The sequence below is a fragment of the Homalodisca vitripennis genome, chromosome 6 (genome assembly GCF_021130785.1).
Source record: "Homalodisca vitripennis isolate AUS2020 chromosome 6, UT_GWSS_2.1, whole genome shotgun sequence".
NCBI classification, from domain to species: domain Eukaryota; kingdom Metazoa; phylum Arthropoda; class Insecta; order Hemiptera; family Cicadellidae; genus Homalodisca; species Homalodisca vitripennis.
The window spans coordinates 150434530-150446291 of record NC_060212.1 but is presented as its reverse complement, the minus strand read 5'-3'; the positions used below and the strand labels follow the sequence as shown (position 1 = coordinate 150446291).

The 11762-nt window shown below is 31.7% G+C and overlaps 1 protein-coding gene across 1 annotated transcript; it reads right to left on the bottom strand.

Moving 5' to 3' along the window:
* Positions 1 to 382: 382 nt before the first annotated feature.
* Positions 383 to 11053, bottom strand: LOC124365009 (cleavage and polyadenylation specificity factor subunit 4-like). The gene is made up of 6 exons (XM_046820885.1): positions 10704 to 11053; positions 7781 to 7984; positions 7012 to 7201; positions 6297 to 6447; positions 5309 to 5413; positions 383 to 573 (listed from the first exon to the last, which is right to left on the bottom strand). The coding sequence occupies exons 1-6, from the start codon at positions 10804 to 10806 to the stop codon at positions 472 to 474; spliced, it is 855 nt and encodes a 284-aa protein (XP_046676841.1). The 5' UTR covers positions 10807 to 11053; the 3' UTR covers positions 383 to 471.
* Between the last annotated feature and the right edge of the window lie 709 nt (positions 11054 to 11762).

The window sequence follows — 11762 nt, the reverse complement described above, 5'->3', positions numbered from 1 at the left end:
TTTTATATATATCAAAGTAAATGGAATATATTACTAGAAAGCGTGGAATCTCTCTATTAAAATGATAAAAAATCAGAATTATGATGTAATTAGTTGATGTGTAACAAGTCGGAGATTATGACTCAACCAGTTCAAAAGAGTGTAAAATATATCGTAAATTACGACTTTAGTAGTTCCAAGGTTAAGAATATTGATGTAACCTATGTCTGAATGTAACTAACCTTAATTTTAGAACACATATTTAAATGATTTATAAAGTTTTATATTCTATCTTTAATATCACTTAATATCACAAACTCATTGAAAATTCAACGTGTACCGTCTAATAACAACACAAACATTAGTAGCAGAGGAGAGGAGATGAGAAGAGGTTAAGACCCACTGTACAAATAAACAATCATTTATGGCGATTTCCACTGATTTCATAATGATTAAAAATAAAACACAAAAATACATATGATAGTCTTGAAGTTATCTTTTGTATGGCGGCGGGGCGTTCTGATTTTGACTTAGGGCTAGGAAAGCGAGATGTCCTTTAGGGCATTTGTTTGCATAGTGACCTTTGCATCCACACTGAAAAAAGAAAAACCAATATTAAAAAACATTGTTAGATGTATGTAATAATTCTAGTAACTACTTTAAAATGAACTAACATGAATAAGTATTTTTGTGAACACTGTCCAAACATCAAAATGTTCATTAAGTAGAGAATATTCGGAATAATCTTTGTTTCTCACATAAAACTAAAAAAATTCACAAACGGGGAAAAAATACTACTTTACGTCACCAGTAAAAAAGGCATTCGCTCCCTCAGAGATAGTAAAAAAGATTAATGGGTACAGAAGTGTTACAGCTGAATTAAAAACCCTAAAAATACAAATCATTAATTTGGTATTTGTACATTACTTTTGTACAATATACTGCTTGTTCATTTAATTTAAGTTGAACCATTAAAAAATATTTCCAGGTGGCCATTCATAAAACTATATCCTGTATATAATGGACAGACTACTTTACATACACCATAATAGAACACGCTTCGTAGGAAACCCTTCACTATGTGAAACTAGACAAAACTAATTAATGATATTGTACTAGATTCTTCATTATTAATGTTAAATTACCATCAATCTGAAATACACATTATCAGACAGATCATCAATGACAGTAAGCCTGTTCACTGGTCCTGACTGTGAAACACATTTTTAACTATGAACTAGGAGCAGGATTCTAAATACTTTCATTGTTCCAACAACATTTCTGCTAAATACATGTGCCATATATTTTTATGATCCCTTTTGCCCCATAAAGAATATCGGAGGATGATGTCAAAGTTTTAAAACTTTTTAAAACCTAATTCAAGAAGGCCCTATTCAGAATATACTTTTATTTTATTTGAAAAAATACTTCAACATGGATTATATTATGGTTTACGGATACGGCTTTTGCAGTATGAACAACACAAATCGTGGACTACAAAATATTTTTCTGGTTAATTTTTACTGAACAGTAATAGAGCAAAACAATATAATTTAATATTGACAGGATTTTCTTAATCCTAAGTTGTATAAGAATTATCAAAATATCTGATAGTTGTGAAAACTAATACAGAAGTACTTGGCAGAAAACTCATATATAGGAAAATGCAAATAAAGATATGTAAAACTACAGTGAAGCCATAACAAAACCAATAATAGCAATATTGAGGAACAGCAAGAATTAGTTTGCATTGTATGTAAAACAGCTGATAAAAGTAAAAGAAGATAAAACACATCAAAGATAATATAAAAAGACACAAGCACACTAAGAAAGCAGCGATAGTTGTATGTACAAAAAACAATTTTTCTTAACAATGAACTGAATTTATTGAATAATGAAACTGGTTTTATTGAATTTTTCTGGTTTATTGAGAATTCCAATAAATTATATTTATTCATCACATAGTACATTTCTGCAGTGGTTGAAAAATTACATACACCTCCTGGTAACGTTTTTACTATTAAAGACATTTCATTTTTTTTTTTTGTAAGTTTCTTGGATACAATGGACTAATTTATTAAGAGCAGTTTTAACATTTTCCTCCCTAAGGGGCTGGGGATGGATGTAACTGAAGAATTTCAAATTACAATCATTATCTTAAAACTCCTTATTTTGAATGTCTTGGTGAGACGAGAAAGTTAACATTATGAAAAAAAGGTGGTTTAGAAAAAGAGAAGTGACTGAAAAATAACGTTTTAGTATTAAAGAAAATATTTTATTTTCATTTGCAGCGCTATTTTTGGGCAACCAAATCTTCACTCACTCAAGGTTCCAGACTAGCAATAAGTTGTAATAAAAATACTTATACAGCAGAAGTCCGATTAAACAAGCTAAATGGATCTGGGACTACCTCATATATGGAAAAAACTTGGGTAAAACAGATTGCGGTAAAATGTTCTAACATTCAATATGGTTTGATAAAAATGGTTAGTTTATATGTAATAAAGTACTGTATTACTGTCCCTAAGATAGAATACCAGTTAAAAATAAAATTACAATCTGCAAATAGGTCTTAATCCATTCCTGCATTAAGCTCTTGTCTCTTTTCTTTGTAACAACGATGAAGAAACATTACCTAACATGTTAAACAACAACAACAACAACACATTACAACATGTTCAATGTTGTATTAACTAATACTTTGGCTGTGCTCTCTTCATGCTGTTCGATGTACGCTAAGATTTTCAAACCCTCACAAAAAAAATTTCAGAACAATCCTTAATGTATCTTCTTCTTCTTAATTTTGTGATGGCTAAACATATTGTCACATCCTTATTTGTCCTTATGTGGAAGGATCATTGCCTTCGTGTGTTGCTTATTAATTCATTGATGTCTGAATGTGATAGGACACTGACCAATATAATCAAAGGGATTTTTATGGAAGGTTTTTTGGGTACTTTGGGATTATACCGACCACACCAGTATGAAGAACACAAAAAATAGAAATTTATAGAAACAAACATGATAGAACGAAAAAAACAACTCTTCAATTACAAAATTACAAACTTACAAGCATTTCCAGGTATTGTGATCGGTATTGTTGTCGCTGTTATCTTATCTTTCTCGAGAATCCTGATTACGGCAGGCCGCGCGGCATCACGTGATTTGCACGGTACATCATTGCCTTTCCATTACAATTCAATTTATATTTCTGATTAGCCCCTCTAGAATTTGATATTTTACTGATAGGTACTATCTCGAGGGATGTTTTTCTTTCGTCGACATCAGCGCGGGGCAGCACCGAAGGTGCTGCCGAAGCCCGCGCTGATGGCCGGAGGCACTCGCATTTTGGGTGGCGGAATGTGATCAAGAATAAAAACAAGTTTTGAGTGTTTTTTTAATAAAAAGTTTAGTTTGGTAAATGTTTGTTTTTGTTGAATTTTTGTGTTTGGAGAAATGTAGAGGTAAAACACGGAAGTACAACAAAGCGATGCACCAGCTGAACGGGCGGCGAGACTCTGCAATCACGTTATCTACTAGACGCTCGACTTTGACCTCTGTCTGAGGATGGGGAGGTGTTTGCGATAAGACAATTCCTGTTTTATATTGACGAAATATTGTTCTACGCTAATCTAGTAATCAGTAGAAACGAAATGTGAAATAACGATTCATGTCTGGGTGTGGTCGGTATAATCCCAAAGTACCGTTTTTTGTTTTCTTGAAATACTATTTTGATTGTATTGCATATACAAAATATGAATAAAGACTATTGACTATGTACTACAGACCAAAAGACTTAAAAAAACCCACTCAGTACATTCTTTCTGAGCAAGCATTTTTCTAATTTCAATGCAAAGTTAAAAACATTAAGATTTTTAAACGCCCTTTGTGTTTTTGGTTTGCGGATAAGTAAATGTTTCAGTTTAAATGATCCTGTAACATGCAAGGATTGTGATCCTCTCCTTACTTTTTTATAGTCTGCTGCTGTTTGTTCCTGTCTTGATGTAAATGATTATTAAGAAGGCAACTTTCAGTGATTTTATCCAGTCTTGTTACAATTTAAAATTCAAACAGATTTCAAACCATTAAAACAAACTCTCCCAGTTTCAAATAAAAACTAAACCTTATAGTATGGTCTGCAGATGGGGTTTCACCCTTGGTGTGAGAATTCCCAGACAAAATACTTTGTTTTCCATTTATTTATCCAGCTATCACAGCTGTAAAAAATTCCTTGCCATCTTTAAATCTTTCATGAAAATTTAAACCTCTGTATAAAGCATTGGTCTAGTAGTCAGACTTACATGTCATTGGAAAAAAACCAAAGAATTAGTGTCTGACATCAGCTCATATATGCTTTTCGTCTGTTTCTTGCTTAGCCACTATCATCAGCACTTTCACTTAGATCAGTACCGACAATTTAATATTACTTATTTTATTTTCCAGTTCTTACCCACTTCCTCAGCACCTAACTCAGCTGTAACAGCCCTTATACTCTCCCCATTGTTTTAGTTCAATTGATTTAAACTTTGCTTCTAAAGAAACAACATTTTACATTTACCAACTCATATTTAATAAATATTATTGTAAATAATAATGGTTACAGGTATGAAACAACATTAACAATACACACTTAAAACACTGTAAGACCATTTGTATCTGCAAACTGCTGACTAAAGTGAAACGTGACTATGATATGGTTGCAACCAATAGATGCTAATCTACAATCTACCGATCGTTCTAATCCTGTACCATTTTTGCTCAACCTAAACCATAGCAGTAGAGTCATGCAAATGGGTGTTGTTTATATATATATATATATATATATATATATATAAAACAACACCAGCCAGGCCAGGGGCTTGGATAGTTGACTATTCTACTGTACAGTATTTATTCTCAAGCTGCTTGAAAAATAGTAAAAAATCATATAACATTTTAAATTTTTACATTTACATAAGAAAATTAGCGAAATATAATCACATAATATCAACGTTTGCTTATAAAAATATTTGAGATTTATAAAATTGTAAAACTTTCAAGAGACAGTACTTTCAAATATGTTTTAATTGTACTGTAATTTTATGAACTATTTCAAACATGTAAAAGTAAATCAATAAATCAGGTCTATGCTATCAAACTACACAAAACGTTTCTTCCAGTACTTTGAATGTATGGATTATAAAACATGTCATCACAAATACCTAAATTATATGTAATAATATCAACAAATAAACTGGCTATTCCCTATTCCAATAATTAACTAAACAGTAATGTAATATAGACAGAAATTTTGTAAACTGTTTATGACACCACAATTACAGAACATTACCTTAAAGCATGTGACTTCTTCCAGAGGTTTCAATGTAGGTTTGACAGCAACAACAATTTCCTTGCCATCTTCTCCTGTCTTGGTGATCAATTGAGTTGTTTTAGTCTAAAGGACAAATAAATGGTTGGATAGATTAATAACTTCAGGACACCAGGTCAAACTATATAACTGTCAAAAAATTCTCCATATTCTAATTTTTAAGGAAACAAATTAAGCATTTGACAAATAACTTAAATAAAATCAAGAATGAAATTGGCAGTTAACATTTTAAAAAGTTGTTTAGGTATATAAGAATTTCTAACTTTTTAAAGTGAAGAATATTTGTGATATCACTCGGGTGGAAATATCAGAGAATGTCCAGTAGGACCCCCATCATTGGAGTTGTGCAAAAATGCATTTTGGAAAAAAAAGAAGTAAAATAGGTGTCCAATTGGTTTAAATACTTTTTCTTAATAAGTAATATTTTTTAGAATAAAACATGCATAATAAAATCAATTTTCGACACGTTAAAATTAAATGTTAAAATTTATAATGTTGTATTTATAAAAAGTAACCATCAGCAGTCTTTTTGTTAGTTTTTCTATTATTAATTTAAACCAAATTCTCAGAAAAAAATCACAATTAGAGAGATTTTTACATACCAAAGGCGAAGAAAATATACATAAACCTAGCTTTTACATCAATAGTCCAGAACCTAGTAAATGCTACAATGTGATTAGATGGATGAATGCATATTGTACTTTGGTTGTCAATGATTTAACAATGGTATCAAAAAGAACTAAAAACTAAGCACCTGATTTTAGATTTGGTAACTGTGTTTCTTTATTCATAATTTAAGTTGCTCATGCTTTAGTGCTGTGGCACTCTTATTAGTTTTTAAATGGATTCTAATTTAAACACATTCAGAAGGCCTTTTTACGTTGTGTATGTCTTGAACTACAAATCAACATCCTTACAATTTTACATCTTCGCTATAAAATGAACATACCGGTTGTTTAGCTTCTGCGTCCTTCATCTCCTGTGGCATCTTATGACAGTAGATGGCCTTGTGTCCTGACTCTCCACAGAAGTGACAGACAATCACCACCTTCTTGCCTTCCTTCTGCATGACATCTGTTGCCGGCAGCTCAAACCTTGGACTGCACAAAATACACTTGCATATCAGCATAAGACTAATATAAATTGGAAATGACTTTAATGGTATTAGCACTGTACGTTATTCAAGCAAAAAACAAAAACAAAATTAAATAACAGAATATAGTTTTCAAATAACTTTTTTTTATTAAAGCCCTTAAATTTAAGAGTGTAAATATTTCAGTACAATTCAACAAAACAAAATGCTACAAATTTATTTAAATTTCTTTATTTTATCAACTTATACAACACTATATTTATCTATAACATCAAAAAGCAATGCTTAAAAAAAACAAATCTGTGTTCTAATTGGAATTAAAAACTTCAAGCTTGTAACGACTGGAACATTAAAAACTTGCTAAACTAAAAATTCTAAAACACTCAAGGCTACCATTTTACGATGATTTTGCTTTAGTTACTCTTTAACATTTTAATGATCAATTCCATGTGTGTTGACTACTCAACATTTTTAACTATCATTGAAAAAATAAACTCCTACACATTCAGGAACAAAACTGAATTAAACTAAATTATGATATTGTGGTATTGCGATGATGAATCATACTCACTGCATATATTTACAATCAGGTCCATCTGTGCAAAATCCGGCAAGATAGTTCATGCACAGCACCCTCCGCACGTGCCGGTGTCGGCAGTTGGGTCCATGGCGGCAGAACCCTCGGTCATACCATGGACAGTCTTTGATCTTGCTTTCGGGGTCGATGTGAAGGAATGGACACTCCTTGTTGTGACAAGCATCTTAACATAATGATTATAATAATAAGAAAACTTGTTAGGTAAAAAGGATGTATTCAGTGATAATAAACCAAGTTTTACTATATCTTAACTAAGTTTGCTCATGCTTAATTTTTTATTTACCTTCAACAGGAAATCTTTACAAAGAAATTCTCTGTTTATTTTGACTAACTGTGTTTCAGAATATAACACTTTAAATTATCTGCAAGTAAAACTGTATCAATAAAAACAATTAAAAGTACCCTACAGTTTGCTGTAAAGTTTAAACTATATGGGAAGTCGTGCGTGAGCAAATTGATGCATGTACTTTTTTTAAGCATGTAAATTACTATGCTATTACAGAAATGTTTTCATGTTGCTTCTGGTTCAATACTGTGTCATTAAGTGTGTTTAGTTAGATAAAAATTAAATATTCAGAATTTGAATTTGAAATATTTTACCCAAAAAGGTGATGGCCATGAAGTTGATTAATATAATACAACAAATGGATCAGTTCCATCAAAATAAATGATAGATAATAGCAAAATTAAAAATCACACCACTAGTCTTAGACATTTAAGGTAAAAATTCATAACTACTTACTGAATCTGGAATAGAAGTAACACTCAGGCATTTTTGTCATGTCGTATTCATGGAGAAATTCACAAAGATCTCCTTTCTTACAGAGCCCTCTGAGCCAATGTTTACACACGATAGTTCGATCTCCCTTGACATGTCGCAGAGGGCAAGCTGTTCCTTTGATACAAGTTCCTTTGGGGAAAAATTCACACACTCCAGCAATTGATTCTAAAAACAAAAGAAAATTAAATACATTCATATTGTATTAAAAACAGTTTAAGTTATTAAACTTAGGCTAGGCTACAAAATTCTTCAAAATACGAATTTAAAATACCATGTATCAAGAGCTGTACTACTTTAGTTATGACAGTCCTGGATTGGCTACAAGTGTTCTAAAAGTTTTTAAAATCTGGGACATGTAAATACTCATTAACAAATAATTAATCATTTTTTAGGTTTTTAAATTAGGTTGAAGATAGTTTAAGTAATGAACTCAAATATTTATTCATCAGTGATGTAATAGCTGAGTTTCTTAGTGCCAACTATTGAATAAAAAAAATTAGTTGAAAATATTTAATGACCTTTATACCTACAGTCTCTCAATGACAACAGCATAGTCACTTAAATTTGATGCGATAGGCTAGGTGTGCATATCACAGCTGGATAGCATGTAATGTCATGTTTACGTACTCACAATAGCCTACCTACTAGAGACCACCATGGCAATCTCTTCATAGTAACAATTTGATGCCATTGGTGTGCATATCACAGGACAGCATGTAATGTCTTATTTATGTACTCACAGCAGACCACCTATAGATTCTCTTGAGGAACAACATTTTCATTTGAATTAAATGTGATGGACATCACAGGATGATCGATAGTAATAGTGGATGATAGTGGATGGGTGGTAGTTGGCTTTACTGTACAGCCAACTCTAGAGAAATGACGGTAATTCTAAGCAATATATGGGTCAACCTCGATTTTTCTCATATTACAATATAATGTTCCAATAGTCAATTAGAAAAGGAAATGACTAGAATTTCTTGCCGGAAAGCAGTTATAGGGAGCAGGCAACCGCCAGACGGTCATATATTGCTTAGAGTTACCTATTAGTGATCAGGGGCACTGACGTGATCTGGGCTTCAAATTTGGAACTACTCGAGTTAATTTTTTTTCTAAAAGAGCAAGCAGCGCGAAGCGCTGCGCAGCGGGCAGGCATCGTGCGTGATCCTTTTTTGTATTAAAAATTTCTGATACATTGTTATTACATATTACAATATAATGTAGGTAATGTATGTAAAACAATTTTAAACACATAATTACATGCTGGAAAGCAAAGTAAACCAATATAATCCGCCCAATACAAAATCTCCGTAAAAATCTGGTAAAGGAATCTGTGTCATTCCTTTGGCCTGAATCAATTCAGTATAGACGAAGATCACGCACGATGCTTGCCCGCTGCGCAGCGCTTCGCGCTGCTTGCTCTTTTGGAAAAAAAAAAACTAACTCGAGTAGTTCCAAATTTGAAGCCCAGATCACGTCAGTGCCCCTGATCACTAATAGGTAATTCTCGCGGTTGCCTGCTCCCTATAACTGCTTTCCAGCAAGAAATTCTAGTCATTTCCTTTTCTAATTGACTATTGGAACATTATATTGTAATATGAGTTGCCTGCTCCCTATAACTGCTTTCCGGCAAGAAATTCTAGTCATTTCCTTTTCTAATTGACTATTGGAACATTATATTGTAATATGAGAAAAATCGAGGTTGACCCATATATTGCTTAGAATTACCGAAATGACTTCTGACAAGGTGAATTAAATATAATGTAAGTCTGCAATAAAATTTCCTGTTCCAGTTGAGAATGACAAAAGAGCCATCGAGGGCAAACTTCTTAATATTACAACATTAACATTTTTTTCGCAACAGGCCTACGTCTAAACTTTTGTTAGGCCTACACCTAGGCTAGTATTTGGGGGTGCAGATAATAAATAATACGCTGGATGGGGTACAATAAGCGGACCTGGTTTTTTATATTGATACTGACAAATGATATTACTTAATTATAACTGTCGATATAACAAATCGATACTTTTGAACAATGACTAACGTGCATCGACTATAAACACTTTTTCGTATAATATAAGTATTTTATTTTATAGATTATAACAGACAGTCGAAAGCTCGTGGAGGACTTGAAATAAAAGTTAAAAAGTGACATATCAGCCGACCTGCTTGCAGATCATCTCTGTGAGTATTTATGCACAAGAGAAGTACGATTTTCTAGATAGGCCTAATATGCTTTAACCACTTCTCGAAAAGTTAATCATTGTTACACATGAGAAAACATATAAATAATTACACATATTTCGTATCTCCTGTTATGAATGTTTTTATGTTGTTGTCATAACATTATTATATTTGAGTTTTTACTATTTCCAGTTCTAATAGTTCGTTTGATCGTTACAGCTCATTTATTAATTATAACATTATCACTATGTGCATTACATTAGTTATTTTAATTTAAAATAGGATTGTGAATATGGGTAAAGATATGATTTATAAACGCATATTCGATAAATGAATATTAAGTATCGATGATTATACTAACTGATATAAAAAACTCGGTCCGTTTATCGTACTCTACCCATAAGCTTTTCAATATTTTGTTGTTCTGTTTGTGTAAGTTACTGTGTGTATACATCAGTGTTATCTGTGGACATAGCCTATTTTTTTATCCGTGTTCTGAGAATGCTTAAAAAGTAAGAAACTTTACAATAGTGACACAGTCTGAGGGTTTCTAAGAATTAAATAGATCTAACAAAATTGCATGTTAAATTTAAAATTAATAGCCTAGGTTAGTTTTCAATATTTACTGATTGTTATTTACCATTAAATTATGAATGTAGTCTTATCTAACTAAGAATATTATAGTAGCTAACTCACTGTCCATTCCAGGAAAAGGTAGAGGCAATGCTCCATGTTGTTCTTCTAAGGCTATTTCAATGTTAAACTTCATATTTTCCACACTTGCTACGATAAATTCCATTTTGAATGGATTAACCTAGGAGTTTTTTTTTTTTAAAAATAAGATATTATTTATACAAATATGTTTGTAATTGATTTCAGTTTTACATTGATTATTAGTAAATTGTAACAAATCTAGACTGCTATATTTATTATAGCCTAGCCTAATATACTAAAAGTTGTGAACTAAAAACAATTATAACATAACCATAAGAATCAACCATTAGTAAACAGCAGGAGCAGACATAAACATTGAATGGAAATGGACTGTACCCGGTCGTCCCGGTGTACCAGTATCCAGTACTCCAGTAGACCACTGGGCCAGTGGATTGAACTGAATTTATATGTATATAAATGCAGCTTTGGTTTACACCATGCTATTTCGCTGTTTTTTTTCTTGTGATTATTTTTTAAAATTAATTAGCTCTTTTCACAAGTTATTGTTAATGTGGTTTATAATAAAACAATCTGTATTATTATTTACGTTTTAAAATTTGGGTTAATATTAAATCTACCAACTGCAAAAACTGCTTCATTGATAAATATGAGTATAATTATCGTCCAAACACGGTAAGAATAATCCGTTTAATGTTTAACTTTGAAATTGAAATTCTTCATACCTTAAACATTCGAGACTATTTTTCTCTTTTACTCTATTATTCGTGATCAGACCTTCTAGAATTTTGATATATTACTTTACCATATTTCATCGTGATTAATGTTAGTTGCCGTAAACGCAATAAGGAGCTTTAGAGATCGGATCCTGTGGAAGTTTAATACCATACCTAATAGATACTAATTGAGGAGCATTTTTCGTTCCATATCAGCAGATTGAGACAATAGTCTTTCATATTATTGTTATTTAAACATATAAAGTTTAATTCTTCCTGTATTAGTATCACTATTCTGTCTATATTTATTGACAAAAACAGCAAAAAAATACAATTGCTCAGAAAAATGCTCCTCTCAAAATGGTCT